The following is an 18,428-nucleotide window of genomic DNA, read 5'->3' on the forward strand; positions in this document are numbered from 1 at the left end:
CTCTACATTGGACTGATTATTAAAGACCATTGTAATAAATCTCGGCCACTGTTCTTTAGCATCAGCCAACTGAATGAAACTCAGCAAAAAAACCAGACACCATTATCAGAGAGAATATCTGGGCAAAGCACAGGTGGGGCTCCCATGATGCTAATACATTTACCATAGCGTTCTTATTAACCACGAACTTCAAAAGTTTAATATAGATTTGAAAACGCTACCTGTAAACATGTGACGCTCGTCATCTGAGCTGTGTTCATTTAGACACTGCCGAGTGGAGCATATCAAATTTCCAGCAAAACAAGAACAGACGTTGCAATCTATAGCAAAAAATGCTCCGTGACCTTAACATAAGAATAAAGGCATTAATGTGTCTCTCTATTTTAAAATTCATATAGGCACAGAAGTATCGATCCTACAGGCTCTTGACCCAGAAAACAAATGTAAGAACATTCTATACAGCTATACTGAACATTTTATGCAGTGTTTTGTATGGCTAAATAGGCAGATACCAATGCCTGCAATAAAAGGAATCAGGAAAGGAAAGTTGCAAGCACCAGTTGTTTCTGACTCTGGGGTGACGTTGCTTTCACAACATTTTCACGGCAGACTTTTTATGGGGTGGTTTGCCACTGCCTTCCCCAGTCATCTACACTTTCCCCCCAGCAAGCTGGGTACTCATTTTACAGACCTCGGAAGGATGGAAGGCTGAGTCAACCTCGAGCCGGCTACCTGAACCGGCTTTCGCTGGGATTGAACTCAGGTCGTGAGCAGAGCTTAGGACTGCAGTACTGCAGCTTTAACACTCTGAGATATAATTATATCATCTGTCTCTCTGCACTTTGAAATAGAGCCCTTAGCTATACACTTTGATTTTAAACAGTTTAAATCTCTGTGATTTTTTTAAATCAATAATCATACAAAAACGACTGAACTCTATTAAAAGCAAGCTAACACTGAAGAAGGTAAACATAGTATGTGATCACACAAACTAAATAATACACTTTCAATGCACTTTCCAACTGGATTTTGCCAGTTCACACAGTAAAATACAGTTGGAAAATGCACTGAAAGTGCATTATTTAGTGTGTGTGATCACAGCCATAGAAGCAAATACTTGTTTGCTTAAACAGAACTTATTTCTATGCAGGGATTTATAGAATCACTACTTTTATTTGCTAGGTATGGAGAGCTCCGATCAGAATTTGATTTGAAAACCTGGCAAGAATCTAGAATCCTGCAAAGAAGGAACCCACAAGTCACTATCTTTGTCTTTTCCAAAAATCTAAATCTTTGGACTTCACAGGATATAAGAAAGAGACAGTGAAGTGTGGGGCTGTTAGACTAGGATTCAGGAGGTCCAGATTCGAATCCCTGCTCTGCTATGGAGGCTTCATGCATGACCATGGGCTAGTTACACACGTCTAGCCTAAGCTACTTCAGCAGCACTGTTGAAAGGATAAACTAGAGACAAGAAAATGGTGTAAGCTACTTTGGGTCCCCGCTAGGCAGAAAGGTGGGATATAAATGACATAAGCAAATATAACAGGCAGCAGTACTTACTTTTTCTCTGCCCTCCAACAATGCAAGACTTCTGGAGGTCAACACAGTGCATTTCCATACAGTTTTCGAGCAGTCCACTCTGACCACATGTGCAAATTTTATAGCAACCAACATCTGCCGAAGATGGAACCTGGATGAGTGTACCTTGGCGGACGATGAAATCAGAAGCTTCACCCAACTTGCAGCCTAGTTGAAGAAGACGTGTTACTCTCAATGAAATATAAATACACATCCATAAACATCTGAGGACTAACAGATAATAACAAAGATTACTACTGGTTTACTATTAGATTACTAACGGTTGTAAGATGTGATTGTATTATGTATGTTTTAAAATGTCAGCTACCTTGGTGGCTCTTGTAAAGACAGAAAGGTGGGATACAATTTTTTTTATAAATGAATAAAAAAAACAATATTATAAAAAAAAGTGACATTTTATGCTAATTAGCCTTCCACGTTCTGTCTGAAGATCTAACAGACCTGAACATGTTGTGAGCTGCCCTGAGCTCAACAGGGGAAGGCGGGATATAAATATAATAAAATAAATAAATTCATAAAACCAAAAGCACGTTCAGCAGCAGCAGCAGCTCTACATGAGACTTCCTTTCCAGACTCTAACCAGCATTTTTAATAACTGGGAAGTAATTGCAAGACTGACCTTGCACACAAATATAAGGCAGGCAGGGTTCCCCGGGCTGACACCCTTTTCTGTTGACTTCACACAGTTGATTGGCAGCACAAGGATTTGGGTTACAGGGGTGTGTAACATCCTCCACGACGTTACCTAAAGTACTTGGACCTGAAAAAAATAAGAAGTAATCAGTTGGTACGCTAAAAAAAACCCCCCAAGTCTGATCTGTGAGTGTGGACAAAACTGCACTTGACGGTAGATCAGTGAGCAGATTCCTGTTATTATTTAAAATGCAGTCCCAAATGTGGTCCCAATCTGATCTGGGGCCATGTGGAAAGGGGGTGATCTCTGGGCATTTTATAACCTGATTTATACACATCCTCCCCCAAGGCTGTGATTTGCTTCATGAGGAGAATGTACTGAGTTTCCCCAGCAGGGCAAACAATAATTCCAGAGAGGATTCAGAGCACAAAACCAGCAAGGGGGCCAAGACTTAACGCTGGTTCCCCCCAACCCCAACAGCCCTGATCTGATCAGGCCGCTGAAGTTTACAGATTAAAAAAGAGTGGGGAATCTGTTCACAGATCTCCTGTTGTCCTATTCAGTTTGACCCTGTCTTTGTGACAAAGAACACTGTTTCCAGTCAGAAAGCTAAGTCCTGTATGTCCTGATAATCATATCTGAATCACTCCCAAATAGCCTTTTCTAGCTTATTCCAGTAAACTCTGGTGCCTAGTTTACATCCATAGTCCTCACTCCATGGCTTGCAGAGAGTCAATCATCATCAACCAAAAGAGACAAACGACTAGTACTTGTCCTGTGAACCATCCTACCAAACACACACATCTAATCATATTACATTTAACTATATAACATGTAACTATATATACAACCAAATGAATTTCCGCTGTAACAAAACTGAATCCCAACAGTTATTTGTTGCATGCAAAGTGGCCCCCCAGAAATCAAAGTCAGAAGAAGAGTTAGATAGGGTATGTAAGAGCCAGATGTGGCTACTGCAGGTATGTCCAACAGGTAGATCGCGAAGGAGTCAGAGGTAGATCACCAGCCCCACTTGGTCTCATGGTTTGCTGGACAGGTGTTTGGGGGTTTTTTGATGATTGTTTGGTGTGGTGGTATTTGATTATTGGTGCCAGTATGATGAATTCTTATTTTTACTTTTAGAACTGCATGTGTGGTTTTGGCATCATCCAGAGGTCTTCAGTTCCTGCTGATCTTTAATACTTTGGGACAGTGAAAGTTTTGGACCAGATTCAGCCAGTGTTAACTTACCACCTCAGCCACCCCAGTATAACAAAGATGAGTGCTCCGAAGAACAGCAAAACCTACCACTTTCATGATGAATGAGAAATGGACTACTCCATCATGGTGAAAGATAAGTGTTGTTGTCTACTTTGTAACGCCGCTGTATCCTTGCCCAAAAAGGGTAATCTGGAGCATCATTATAAGGCTCTGCACAGCAATAGGTTTGATGCTGATTTTCCACCCAAAAGTGACATTCATAAACTGAAGCTCAAAGAACTTAAATCTAAATTGGCTGCACAGCAACAATTGATGGGGAAGCCAAGGTCACATTCGGTTAAGGCAACCATGGCTTCCTTCAAGATCAGCAACCTGATCACAAAGAAATGCAAACCTTTCAACGAAGGAGAATTTGTAAAAGATTGTTTTCTTGAAGCAGCAGACAATCTTTTGGAAGGATTTAAGAATAAGAAAGAGATCATAGCTGCTGTTCAAGATGTACAATTGTCAAGAAACACCGTTGTGCAGCAAATAGAAAAGATGTGTGGAGACACAACTGAACGATTGTTGGATGTTTCAATTTGTGTTGCTTTCTCACTCCAACTGGATGAATCTACAGACATAAGAGACAAGTCAGACCCAGAGGCAAGGAAAAGACAAGTATAGCTCAAGATCTTTATTCCAGCATCATGAGCAGATACAGGCCTTGTCGGAACTGGCTATCCTGCCAGGTCCTCACCCTTATAAACCTTTGCCCTGACCATTATAATTCAAGCCAAGCGCGCCAAGCTAAAGCGGGGGATTTTGCGCGGATTCACTACTATTCTGTCATCACCACAGCTGTCCGTTATCAGCCCCTCGGTTACATCTCTCCAGCTCTCTTGACCTTGGTTGCATAGTAACTAGCCAGTTCCCAGACATGCCACCCTCCCTTCAGATAAGCAGCAGAAATGCTTCAAAGCCAGCATAGCAAAGCACAAGCGTTAGCATTGTACAACTGTTTAGATACATATGGCAAGAGGAACAAAGGTGGAGTTACTCTTGACAAGACATAGCCCAGTTACTAGTCTTTATCCGGATGGCTTTTGAAGACTTCTGTGTTAAAGAGGAACTACTTGGAATGATTTCTTTAAAAGGGAGAACTACCGGTCAGGAAATATTCAGCTCTTTCCATTCTTTTGTGACAAAGTGTAATCTTCCATTGCATAAACTTGTTTCCATCACTACTGATGGAGCAAAAGCAATGACAGGTGAGGTTAACGGTTTCATAGGCCTCTGTAGACAGCATGACGATTTTCCAGATTTCCTTTCTTACCACTGCATCATTCACCAGCAAGTTTTGGCAAGCAAGAGACTCAATACAAAGACTGTCATGGACATCACTTTCAAAATTGTAAATTCAGTTCGTGGAAGATCACGTCAAAGACGGCTTTTCAATCTTACTCTTGATAAAGGGGCAGCGGAAATCATTTTGCACACAGATGTAAGGTGGCTAAGTAGGCACAAATTTCTGCAAAGATTTCGTTTACTGAATGAAATAAGGTTTTTGAAGGAGAAGCGAGATGACAAAGCAGAGTTGGAAGATGAGTGGTTATGTGATCTGGCATTTCTCGCTGACTTTACAGGCGAACCAAATGATATGAACATTGAACTACAAGGGAAAAACAAATGCATTGGCGAGATGATGAGTACAGTTTCATTCTACAAAAGCAAATTTGAGCTAATGATGACTGACCTTGCAAAGAACACTTTTGATCATTTTCCTAATACGCAGAACCATCTGGGACAATATCCAAATTTTGTTTTTCAGAACGAGAAGTATGTGACAGAAATCTGCTCTGTTATCCAGGAATTCGAAAAAAGATTCTGTGACTTCCAAAGAATTGAAAACTTGTCATACCCATTCAAAGCAGATATGGACATTAAGGAAACTGCAGCTGCTATAAGTAAAAATTACTCATTGAACAAGGCATCTCTTGAAAACGAAATAGTAACCCTTAAAAGTGACGTTTTTCTCAAGACTCGTGCTGAGCAAGAATCGTTTTGGAAGCTAGTGCCTAGAGACAAATTTCCCAACTTGAGAAGATGCAGTGAAGCTGTACACTCCTGTTTCGGTTCAACTTATTTGTGTGAATCTGCGTTTTCCCATCTGAAAATGACAAAGAGTACACAGCGTTCCAACATGACAGATGAACATCTCCAGGATTCCCTGAGACTGGCCCTCACACAATATTCACCCAGCTTCAAAAAGCTGGTGGATGAAATGCAGGCTCAGACGTCTCACTAATTAGCAACAGCAAAGTTTTAAAGATTGCACAAGATCAGCCTGGATCAATACTTGACCTACATTTAACACAAATTACTCAATAAAAGTTAAAGGAAGTTATTAAGACAGTTAAAGAAAGTTATAACAATAAAAATTTAAGAAAAACTGTTCGCAGTTCTTTCTGGATCTTCATCTTTCTGTTTTGTTTCTGCTTCTTTTGCTTACCAGTAAATGACAGAAGGTGCATTGTAAATGGGGAGAGGGCGGTGGAACCCAACTTTGGTGGGTTAAAATCTGATTTGAATCTAATTTGAAACTTAATTTTCATGGTGGTAGATCACCAGCACTTTTGTCCAGAAAAAACTAGATCACGACCTGTTCGAAGTTGAACATGCCTGAGCTATTGAACCACAGAGTGGTGATGATTGTCATTGGCCTACATACAGTTCCTTCACATTGTCCTCCATTTCATGTTCTAGTTCTCTTCTTGGCTTCCTGTTTCATACCAAGCCATTGTTTGCTACTGTATCTAAACTGGTAAAATTTGGTTTGGACTTGAATCTCCTTTGAATCTCCAAACTGGAGAGCCAGTTTGGTGTAGTGGTTAAGTGCGCGGACTCTTATCTGGGAGAACCGGGTTTGATTCCCCACTCCTCCACTTGCACCTGCTGGAATGGCCTTGGGTCAGCCATAGCTCTGGCAGAGGTTGTCCTCGAAAGGGCAGTTGCTGTGGGAGCCCTCTCCAGCCCCACCCACCTCACAGGGTGTCTGTTGTGGGGGAGGAAGGTCAAGGAGATTGTGAGCCGCTCTGAGACTCTTCAGAGTGGAGGGCGGAATATCATCTTCTTCTTCTTTATGCCAGTAAAGGTATGAAACTGAAACTGACCTGAATCACCAAGTCAAAACTGGATATAACCTTCAAGCAGAAGCTTTTAATTCTAGTTTAAAGGCCAAGAACAAGCATACGGTTCTGAGTAGAGAGATATTTATATTAAAACCACTGCATGAGATTTTTCTGAAGGTAAGGTAAGGATAAAGTGCCCTGACTTGAATGGCCCAGACTAGCCTGAACTCATCACATCTCAGACACTAAGCAGGATTGGCCTGCTTTGGATGGGAGACCTCCAAGGAAGCTCAGAGTTGTGATGTGGAGGCAGGCAATGCCAAATTATCTCTGAACATCTCTTGCTCTGAAAACCCTACAGGGTTGCTGCAAGTCAGCTGTGACCTGATGGCAACAAATCAAGTAGGGTAAGGTGTCATCGATATGCTGATTACACACCGCTCTGGATTTCATTAACCAGGCAAACTGAGGCTGCCATTTCTCCCGCAGGTTGTTGTCAAGATGCCTGGACTAGATGGACCACTGGCCTGATCCAGCAGGTCTCTTCTTAAGCTAGACAGCCAATCAAATTTGGCTCAACACTGACAACATTGAAAACAAATGAAACATATTCTGAAGAAAGTCAAATTTTTTTTGCATAGTGCACATAATTGCCCCACAATTGCCAAAACAAAGGAGGCAAGGTTTGGTGGGGTTTTAGATATATATATCTAAATATATATATTCACCCCTGACGACAACGTTATGAAACACACACACACATACCAGATACTTCTTGAACTACCTTCTAGTAATACTTCTGAGTAATACTGCAAGAAAAAAAAAATGCTTTTGAATTCGAATCCTGTTGCAGATGGCAAGTTCTCAAGTACTTACGAAGATAGGTATCTAGAGGGATACAAGTTTCCAAGTCGTCTGTTGGAGATAAAAGTTCACAGATACTTTCAGCCATGTGTCCCTCGGGAAAATTGCTCAGGTCTCCACATTTCTTGAGAATTTCTACACAATCTGATCTTCAAGAAAATAAGATATTTATATATCAAGTACACACACAATGCTGATTATCTCATCCCACTTAAGGGCCCCCTCTCCAACACCCCCTTGGTTGCCAGCGAATGGACAGTGATCTGTGCCACACCTGAATGTGGGTTCTAATGGTTGGAGCTGCCAACAGTCATGGAGAAAATATGTGTAATGTGAGCAAAGGGCAGGTGATGCTTTTCATGGCATGCTTGTCAATAACATCCCATTGGTGCTGGGAAGTTATGTCAAGTCACAGCTAACTCACGGCAATGGGTTTTCAAGGCAAGAGACGTTCAGAGGTGGTCTGCCATGGCCTGGTTCTGCATCATCACCCCGGACCCTTATGTCTCTATTAAAGAGAAAGAACCCTTTTCCCCACGGCAGTTGACAAATCCTATTCATGGACTCTACCATTCTTCCCTCCCTCCCTCCCTCTACCTGGGAACAGATCTCAGGACCAAGAAGGTTTCACCTCCTACATATGGGAGGGAGGTGGAGTGCTTGCACTCATCTTGTAGAAGCTGCAGTTCTTGTGCTAGTCTGAAAGGGTCAGGCTCTGAGGAGATCTCCAGATGGAGTGAATAAGAGCTCAGCCAGTGTAACACTTTCCCTTAATCCATGCGACTGCTTGCACTTTGTCCATATCTAGTCATATGGACTTAGGGAGAGGGTTTACGCAAGATAGACAGAGTAAGGACAGAAGGGTTCTTCCTCAGGTAACGCAGCTTCCCGGAGCTTAAGTTAGGTTATGGAATGCCCAGCTTCTTCTTCTTGCTTTATTCCTTATTCCTGACCTGGATGACCTAGGCTAGCCCAATCTCATCAGCTCTCGGAAGCTAAGCAGGGTTGGCCCCAGTTAGTACTTGGATGGGAGACCACCAAGGGAGTCCAGGGTTGCTGTGCAGAGGCAGGCAACAGCAAACCATCTCTGAACGTCTCTTGCCTTAAAAACCCTACAGGGTCGCCATAAGTCATCTGCCATTTAACAGCACTTTCCACCACCACTGTCTGCAAACCTTTTACTCAGGGCTGCACGGTTTCAAGGGCTCTTCCCTTTCAGACTGACTAGAGGATCATGTGGCCCTTTAAAATTTATGAATATTTTCAAGGCAGATCACCTAAAACGATGGTGGAAAAATAGATGCTACGTATGTGTCTGAAAACAAAGCCAGCACTCTAAGGTTTAATTTAGAGATGTTATCAAAGGACGGTTTGTGCTACCTGGTGTTCAGAACTGAAGCAATCAGTGAAGACTTCAGGCATACAAGAAGAACTCCCTGGCTGCTTTTATTCACTCCTGCCTTCTGCGGGCTGACTGATGGCAGCAATTGTGATTCGTCAGTTTAAACATAGCGTTTGAATTGTTGTGACCACAAATCATGGTTTGAAAACTAAATGCTTTATAGTTGAATGTTAAACATCCACTTACTTGCAAATAATGCTTCCTCTAGATTTACTATGGCAAGGTTTAATTTGCAGCGAGCAAGCAATCGCCTTCCACATTTCTGGTTGACATTTTTTGATATCTAGAACAGGGATATTTATAAACGGCATTTTAATGGTTCCTTTCTCCCAGAGTTTCATGTCATTCATGGCGCCTTGGTCTGACTGGGCATTACAGCTCCTGAAGAGTTCAGTCGGCCTTCAAGGAGAAAAAAAATGCAATACATAATTCACACACAAGAGCAGAAAGGACTGCTTCTGAATCAAGCATTAATGCTTGTACATACATTTTTAGACACCCTCACAGTTCCAACGGCGAGCAAGGTGTGCTTAGAATCCATGCAACTACAGAAAAAGGCTACGATCCAAAACGTAGCTGAAGCATGCACATCCACTGGTTCCCTGATATCAACAGGTTGAATGAGTTGAGAGGTGATGCTGGTTAGGAAATTGGAGGTCTTGGAGAGTGTTTTCCACATCCGATGGTGTTCAGGTGACCCTTGCTCACTCAGTTAAGAGCCTGGGGGTTATTCTGGTGAAGCGAGTTAATTCTGCTGCCCCCCCCCCCGGGAAAAAAAAATATTTCTTCCATTTTCACTTAGCCCAGAGAATGGCTTCCTACCTTTATCTGGCTGATCTGGCGACATGGATCTTTGCCATGGTAACCGCAAGGCTATACTACCACAATGTGTTCTATAAGAGTCTGCACTTGAAAGCAACTTGGAAACCCCAGATGGTGCAGAACACTGTTGCTTACTCGCTCTCGGAAGCTACATGGCATATGCACAATGACACCTACTCCGCAGTTGTTCCATCAGTTACTAATTAGTTCTCAGGTTCAACTCAAGGTGCTAATTATTACCCACAAATCCCTTCGTGGCCCAGGACTCACTTATCTACAGAACTGCCTCTCTCAGTATGCTCCACCGTGAGAGTTGCATTCATGTGAGAAAAGCCTGCTGAAGGTGCCACCCCTTCAAGGGGATAAAAACGGTGGCCCATCCCCAAGCACTCTCTGCTGTGGTCCTCTCCCATGGAATGACCTACCTGATGAGATAAGAAAGGCTCCCAAACGTCTATCATTTTGCATAATGGGTAAAGGTGTTTAAGGGACATCTGCATAAATTGAATCAAGATGTAGCAAAATACAATTCTGCATGGAACTGATTTTGTTTAGGTAATTTTATTACTTGTGGAATGTTTAGGTAGCTTTTTCCCCTCCTTTTACTGGATGTATTTCTCTTTTCTCATTTTACTGGATGTATTCTACTGTCTGTATTTCAATGGTCTCTAATTGTGAAATCCAATTATAATGCAACATAGTTTACTCTTTCTATTGCACTGTTCTTCAGTGCTGTTTTTCTACATTGTCTCTTATAACTCTGTGACCCTCCCTTGGGTCTCTAACAGAAAGAAGGACAAGAAATGAAGTATGTAAACAAAGAGGAAGCAGAGTTGGAAGGGACCTCCACTGTCATCTAGTCCAACCCCCTGCACAATGCAGGAAATGAATAAGGCTTAAATGCAACCGAAACATTTAGCCGACAATCATGAGTTTTATAAGTCTGGGGAAGGATGCTTTGCTGTTTCTTAAGGAAACTACATTTTATTTATTTATTTATTTATTTATTTTATTCGATTTATATCCCGCCCTACCCCACCGAGGTGGGCTCAGGGCGGCTCACAACATAAAAAGCTAACAAAGTCAGTTTAAAATACATTAATAATTATACAATAAATACATAAAAACACATAAAACTCACTTAAATATGTACTATGCTACCTTTCTTAAATCAATTCTTTAATATTCCAGTATTCAATAATCTGTTGTTCGAGATTTGAATATTCAGGCATTCCGATAACAATTAATTATATGCCAACCGGAAGAGGGCTGTTTTGCAGGCCCTGCGGAACTGTTCAAGGTTCCGCAGGGCCCTCACCTCCTCACCTACATGGAAAACAGAGACTGACCCTTAGATTTGCCAGCGTGGTACAGTAGTTAGAGCATCATAATAGCTTCTGCAGAACCCAGGTTCAAACTCCACTCTGCTACAGCAGTTTGCAAGGTGATCTTGGGCCAGTCACACACTCTCAGCCTAACAGGGTTGTTGTGAGGATAAAATGGGAGGAGGAGAATGATGCAAGCAGCTTTCAATTCCCATCGGGGAGAAAGGAGGAGTGGAAATGAAATAAGGAAAGGGAGCGAACCTGAAACTGTACTACATGTTTAAATTGCATTAACTGTTTGAAATGTTTCAATGATTTTACTGTACCTTTATTTTAACATTATGTTGCTTTAACTGTTGTTAGCCGCCCTGAGCCCGTTAGGGGAGGGTGGGATATAAATGTAATAAAGTAAATAAAATAAATAAATAAACTCTCAAACCTTCACATTCACAAAAGCCCTTTAGGGTCCCTTTTGAACTGCCTTGTGTTCAAAATGTTAAAAGCCCCAAGTTCCAGCATTTAGAAAAAGATAATCATACATTTCACTCAAGGACAGTATGTTTTGTAGAAAATATTTAATACCTGTTATTGAAATTAGTGCAGTAAGTCAGATTTCTACAGCCCAGCTGACAAGGCTCACGTACATCCGCTAAACAGGTCAACATGGAAACTTCAAGAGAATTGTATTCACAAACACGATCAAATTCTTGCCAGCTCTGAGTATTGCCCCAGCTGCTGCTATAAAGTTTAGTGCATAATTCTCTAAAGGAAAAAAGGATATGCAATAAAAATACTGCTTCTTAAGCTTGCCTGAATAAACGATACTTAGAATAAGCTTTATTAAGAAAATATGTGAGAAAATACGATTTTCTTAAAAGAAACAGATAGGGTGTTTGGGGCTATTAAGGCCATCTTGGGCAATTCAGAACCCTGGTTTTTCTGCGTGGTTAACTCATGTCAAGAGAAAATAAGAGCCCCTCTGGCCAAGAGTATCAATCCATCTACGGTAGAAAACATTTCCCCTCAAACTTCAAAAAATCAGTGATCAGGCCTCACCTCAATTGGCAAAAGATGATGTAAGCAATTACTGGCCACTTTCTAATTCCTTTTTAACTGGCAGAGCTACTTCCAGATTACCTAAATCACTGCCCTTGACCCATTTCAGTCTAGCTTTCTACCTGATTTTGGGACCGAAACAGCTTTCACTTTTTTTGATGACCTCTCCGTATCTTCAGCTATTCTTCTCTGCTGATTCTGTCAGCTCTGCCAGCAGTCTTCGTTACTGCTGATCACAGTATTTTTTAACATCTGGATGGCTCATTCCTCATATGGCCAATAAGGGGGTTTTTTTAGTTTTATTTTTAATAATTTTAATGTTAATTTTATTTTAAAAATTAAGAGTTGTTATTACTGCACACCTTGTGTCCTGGGATGCCTGGGAGAAAGGCAGGTACATATATAATTTATGTTCAATAAATAATAAATGAATATACGGGGTAATTGCCCAGGCATCTCTGAGATAAAATGTGCTCCATATTCAGTCTCACAAAGATCTCTATGGGCGTTTTCGCACTGACCTTAATCAGCAGCGACGCCCCTCTTCACCGCGCAGGATCGGCGCGGATTTCGCACTAACTGCCGCGGAGCACCCGGAAGAGCCGGAAAGTCCCGCGGCTTTTGCGGTGCAAACAGAAACCGCCAAAAACCAGTTTCCATTTGCGCCGCAAAAGCCGCGTGACTTTCCGGCTCTTCCGGGTGCTCCGCGGCAATTAGTGCGAAATCCACGCCGATCCTGCGCGGTGAAGAGGGGCATCGCTGCTGATTAAGGTCAGTGCAAAAACGCCCTATGGGTTTTTTTTTCTGGCACTAGCCAAATATGTAACCTGCTAGCCAAATATGTAACTCGTGGCGCAGAGTGGTAAAGCTGCAGTACTGCAGTCGGAGCCCTCTGCTCACGACCTGAGTTTGATTCCAGCAGAAGCTCCAGGTTGACTCAGCCTTCCATCCTTCCGAGGTTGGTAAAAGGAGTCCCCAGCTTGCTGGGGTGGGGGGGGGGGAGTGTAGATGACTGGGGAAGGCAATGGCAAACCACCCCATAAAAAGTCTGCCGTGAAAGCAACGTCACCCCAGAGTCGAAAACTACTGGTGCTTGCACAGGGGACTACCTTTACCTTTTTAGCAAACCCAACAATGGTAGCAAGCTTTCACTTAAACATTACAAAGGCTAATGTCTTCTTAGCATGGGCCCATGGCAGTAGGAGAAGGAGGAAAAAAATACTACCGACCTACAAATGGACGTATTTGCTTTGGAGCAGCAGTGCAGTTTAGCACCGTCCAGGCCAGTGGAAGGCGGAGGGTGTACTGTGACTCCCGGGTGAACAGATCTGGAGCTCTCCAGAAAGCACTGCCAGAGAGGATCCTGAGGCAGAGGCATTGTCTTACAGCTTTCAATAAGTCCATCCACAATTTCAAGTTCTGTTTTCATTGACATCAGGATCCTTTTACAAGCTGTTTGGCAGGCATAATCTTCTGCTCTGTCACAGCAGTACAAACCTATAAAGCAGAAAGATGTAAAAATTGTTCTCTCGTTGTCTTGCTGTAACATGGGTCTGAATTTGAAACTTCCATTGGCGGAGGACAGCAGAATTACTTTTGTTGATAATCCCCCATCCATTCTACTGCATACCCCCACAGGAGTCCCTTCTTAAGCAGAATGTCAGGGGATTCAGTGGGCTGCTGCAGGAGGCAGGGCCGGATTAACCATTAGGCCAAGTAGGCATTGCCCTATGGGGCCCCGAGCTGGCTTTCCCCTGGGTTTTCCCCCTGCTTGCAGCCCTCCAGCCTGCACACACAGCCAGAAACTGAGTCACTCTTTACCCGCTTGCCTGGTGTGGCTGTTGCTGGTGTTGTCACCAAGTCTGCCTCTCCCCCACAGCTTTGTCAAAGGGGCTTTTGAGAAGGTGCCTGCAGGCTGCAGTGGGGCCATGGGCAGCAGGGCGGGTGCTCTGACTCTGAGATAATGTGCAAGGGGCCCTCCGAGATTTCGACTGCCTAGGGCCCTCCACAGGGTTTAATCTGGCACTTGCAGCAGGGGAGAGGTGGGAGCAGTCCCAGTTTGCTAGCAAACTTTGCAGGCAGTATTTTTGGATCCCATTCACAGGATCAGAACACCATCACAGTTAAACAAAAGTAAAAGAGAAAATGGTACAGTTATTTCTTCTGTTTAAAAACAGATATATGAAGGATCATAACAGAAAATGATGTCATCCTATAGATATCTCAGTGTGTATTTCCATGCAGCAGATATATTCAAATGTGATCTGCAACAACTTTTCATTTTTTTTAATACTTACTATCCGTTGAATTTCTCATTGGATAGGATTGTGTATAATTGTTCACACAATGTATTAACTGTGGGCTAACAGAAGCACAGTAGCTCTCAACGGCTTTTATTTGAGAGGGACCCGGAGAAGAGTCTGTTCGAAAGATTGCTTGGCAATATTCCCGGCAGTTTGTGTGATGACCTGCATAGCCACAACAAACTGATCCCACTGTGGAGGCGGAAAAGAAACAAGTCCAACATTTGAAACGGAAACTGAATTGTATTCTACAGCAACCTAATCTGTACTGAAGGAAAACTTGCATTCAATCAAAACTTTATACTTTTCCGAACTTTGTTGACTGAAAAAACACTTTTTCCCCCTTTGAAATTCTGTCTGGACAGCCTGCTAGGCAGCTCAAGCAGTTGCAAAACAGACACAAATCCATATCCTTTTAAAGAGTCAGACAGCTCTATTTCCTTACAAAGAATTAAGAAAAGAATACCTCCAAGGGAAATAAAGGAGAAATACTGAAAACACCAAGAAAGGAGGAAAGAAACATCAGGAAAGAAGTATTAAAAAATCAGGAAAGAAGGCTGGGGGGAGGTTGGAAAAAATAAATACTTACTTTCATTTCTGTTAATGCAACTATAAAGAGAATTCTAGAAATAAAACCAAAAAAGAAAATTACTGAAAACCTTCACACGCTACCACAAAGTTAAGAGACTATGTCCATTTATTTTATTTCATTTATTATAATCCTAGATCAGCCAACATAAGAGCACAATAAAAACAAATAAAACAAATAAAAATAAGAATTCTTAACTTTGTTAAGCACTAATTTCACTAATGTAGTTAATATAAAAACTGCTTCTTACTGACTGAGCCAGAGTGCAACATTTATTTTTATTTATGTATTTGTTATTTATAGTCTAGAGCCCCGTGGCGCAGAGTGTTAAAGCTGCAGTACTGCAGTCCTAAGCTCTGCTCACAACCTGAGTTCGATCCCCGGCGGAAGCTGGGTTTTCAGGTAGCCGGCTCGAGGTTGACTCAGCCTTCCATCCTTCCAAGGTCGGTAAAATGAGTACCCAGCTTGCTGGGGGGAAAGTGTAGATGGCTGGGGAAGGCAACGGCAAACCACCCTGTAAAAAGTCTGCCGGGAAAACGTTGTGAAAGCAACGTCACCCCAGAGTCGGAAACGACTGGTGCTTGAACAGGGGACCTTTCCTTTCCTATTTATATTCTGCCTTTCTCGTAGGGACTGAATCAATAAGGCAATCTGCAAAGAGAATTGATACATGAAATGTATCAGGTCTGCCTGGAAACTTAGATAAAATAGGAGTATGACTATCCTTACAAAATGAACTTACAAAATGACAGAGAAAAATCTGGGTTCAAAAGGAGGCAAATAACAGCAAATTCCTTCCTAGAAGCTAAGGTTTTTATTTGATTGATCATGACCAAGAAAAGCACCTACCCCATGAACATGAGTTAAAGGCATGTTGCTGATGCTTGAACAAAGCAACATCCACATCTCATATAAGCAAAATTACGTAGCTACAGAAAAGCAAAACTTATTCAATTATTGATTTACAACTAAAATGCGAACCAATCTGACAACACTGTCCACTTCCCCTTTCAAGACCCTCACAAGGATTTCTTTAAAACAGTTCAAAGGTCCCACTAAGCCGTTTGTCTCACTCTGAACTGGTTTTCTTGCATAAATATTTGCAAGCAAAATGTTAATATTGCTGATGAGCATATTTTAATTTCTTAGCTAAGTAGGGTATTGGTTTAAAAATATCCTTTCCCTGATGCAGAAACGAACTTGTTACTAACAGACAAACGCTAACATATTTCTCATGACCTGACCAGGCTATCAGATCTGTGAAGCTAAGCAGGGAAGGCCCTGGCTAGTATTTGAATGGGAGGTCAGCAAGGGAATCCAACATTATGAACTGGAGGCAGGCAACAGAAAACCACCTCTGAACATCTCTTGCCTGTAGCCTGACAGCACATTCTACCACAGAGTATTTCTCACACTGCTTGCTTCAGCTTTCTAATATGCCTGGGCTCCGACCTTTTCCCCTTGTCGTTTCTCCTTCAAGTGAAATGTCTTCAACAGTGTTTAGTTGGCAAACACACAAATATTGTGGATAAGTAGGGTTGCCAAGTCCAATTCAAGAAATATCTGGGGACTTTGGGGGTGGAGCCAGGAGACATTAGGGATGGAGCCAAGATCAAGGCTGTGACAAGCATAATTGGCCATCACATTTAAAGGGACGACACACCTTTTCAATTCCTTCCTTCCATAGGAAATAATGAAGGATAGGGGTACCTTCTTTTGGGGCTCATAGAAGTGGACCCCCTGGTCCAATCTTTTTGAAACTTGGGGGGTATTTTGGGGAGAGGCACTAGATGCTATATTGAATTTTTGGTGCCTCTACCCCAAAAAACAGCCCCCCCAGAGCCCCAGATACCCGCAGATCAATTATCCATGATTTTCGATGGGAATAAATCTCCACAGGGAATAATAGAGTTCCCAGAAGACATTTCCCTCCCCTCCCCCCGCTTTCTGGTGACCCTGAAGCGGGGGGAGGGTCTCCAAACCAGGGGATCCCCCGCCCCCACCTGGGGATTGGCAACCCTATGGATAAGGAATATCTAAATATATGTTTTGCAGCAAGAAATGATGTAAACAGGAATGAAAGCGAAAACCAGAGGAACCACCAGAAGAAAAAGGCATATAATTTGCCACCAAAATAAGTGAAATGGCATTTGTCCAGAAAACTTTGTTGCTGTCTGCAAAGAGCACACTGAGAATGGTGACTGAAATGCGGGAAGTCCATGCAATCATTTCTGAGGACTACGTTCAGGACCGTGGAGCGTAAAGGAAGAGGTGCGGGCCCTACGGGACCTTAGTCAATTCCGTAGGGCGTGCAAAACCGCCCTCTTCCGGCTAGCCTTTCAAGACGGAGCTTGAAATAAACATCACGCCATCACAAATATTAATAACTGAGATAACAGCGAGTAGAGATTATTTTAGACTGTTTTTAGGTTGTTTTAGATTATGTAAAAAAATTTGACAGTAAATTGTAATTTTATTGAATTGTATAACTGTTTTATTGTTCAATGGCTTTGCCATACTTGTAAGCCGCCCTGAGCCTGCCTTGGCGGGGAGGGCGGGGTATAAATAAAATTTTATTATTATTATTAAAGTGACAAAGAGCATAACAGAATTTATTACGATGACTCTGCAAAAAGGCTACTTTAAAAATCTGAATTATCTACATATTCCAAGAATTACAGAAGGGTTCAAAAATTCTTTCCTAGTTGCAGCAGAGGAAACATGTTAGTATAAGGATTAAAGAGTGACAGTGAGAGGACTAGTTTAATAGAATATTTAAAAGTAAAAGCGAAGAACTGGAGAACAGGAAGACTGACCAGCTATTCTAAAACACGGGACTTTATACTGCGCAGAGAAATTAGCCGCCTAAGGGAATGTTCAGATATCTATTTTTAACGAAACTTAATCGAAATCTTTGGGATGATTTGTCATCGTTGAATCATACAATCTAACTGCTGGCTTTACTTCATAGATCCCTATTTTCTCATAAAATGTATTTTATCCCTCAGCTCCAAACCATTCAATACTTAATTTTTAAATCACAGCTGACATCTCTATACGTTTTCTTCATGCACAACAACGATGGAGGATGATTTTGCCATCAGTTTGACATTTAAATCACATCTTCAAACATTCTCTCTAAGAGGGAAAAAAAAAACTAAACTGGGCTATGTGGCAATTTAATGCAACAATTAATTATAGTCTCCAAAACCAGTAATCTACTTAATAGGCCGAGTTCACACAGAGCTGAGCAAGGATTCAGGGGGCAAGCCCCAAGAACTGCACACATGACGTTTCCCTTCTTACAATTTTTTTTAATTTTTAACTCCTCCAGTCCCCTCTACCTATACTCAGCATTACCTATAACCAGGGGTGGAATTCTAGCAGGAGCTCCTTTGCATATTAGGCTGCATATCCCTGATGTAGCCAATCCTCCAAGAGCTTACAGAAAAGAGCCTTATAAGCTCTCGGAGGATTGGCTACATCAAGGGTGTGTGGCC

The 18,428-nt window shown here is 42.0% G+C and overlaps 1 protein-coding gene across 1 annotated transcript in view; it reads right to left on the reverse strand.

Moving 5' to 3' along the window:
- Window positions 1–18,428, reverse strand: part of RECK (reversion inducing cysteine rich protein with kazal motifs) — a 65,848-nt gene that overhangs the window by 15,769 nt on the left and 31,651 nt on the right. Inside the window, exons 7-15 of the mRNA XM_060247804.1 lie at window positions 14,929–14,962; window positions 14,334–14,531; window positions 13,266–13,533; window positions 11,563–11,742; window positions 9,020–9,232; window positions 7,444–7,580; window positions 2,222–2,362; window positions 1,564–1,749; window positions 222–344 (exon numbers count right to left, since the gene is read on the reverse strand). Coding sequence (XP_060103787.1) covers window positions 222–344; window positions 1,564–1,749; window positions 2,222–2,362; window positions 7,444–7,580; window positions 9,020–9,232; window positions 11,563–11,742; window positions 13,266–13,533; window positions 14,334–14,531; window positions 14,929–14,962 — 1,480 coding nt within the window. The remainder of the gene's footprint in view (window positions 1–221; window positions 345–1,563; window positions 1,750–2,221; window positions 2,363–7,443; window positions 7,581–9,019; window positions 9,233–11,562; window positions 11,743–13,265; window positions 13,534–14,333; window positions 14,532–14,928; window positions 14,963–18,428) is intronic.

Source organism: Heteronotia binoei, chromosome 10 (genome assembly GCF_032191835.1).
Source record: "Heteronotia binoei isolate CCM8104 ecotype False Entrance Well chromosome 10, APGP_CSIRO_Hbin_v1, whole genome shotgun sequence".
NCBI classification, from domain to species: domain Eukaryota; kingdom Metazoa; phylum Chordata; class Lepidosauria; order Squamata; family Gekkonidae; genus Heteronotia; species Heteronotia binoei.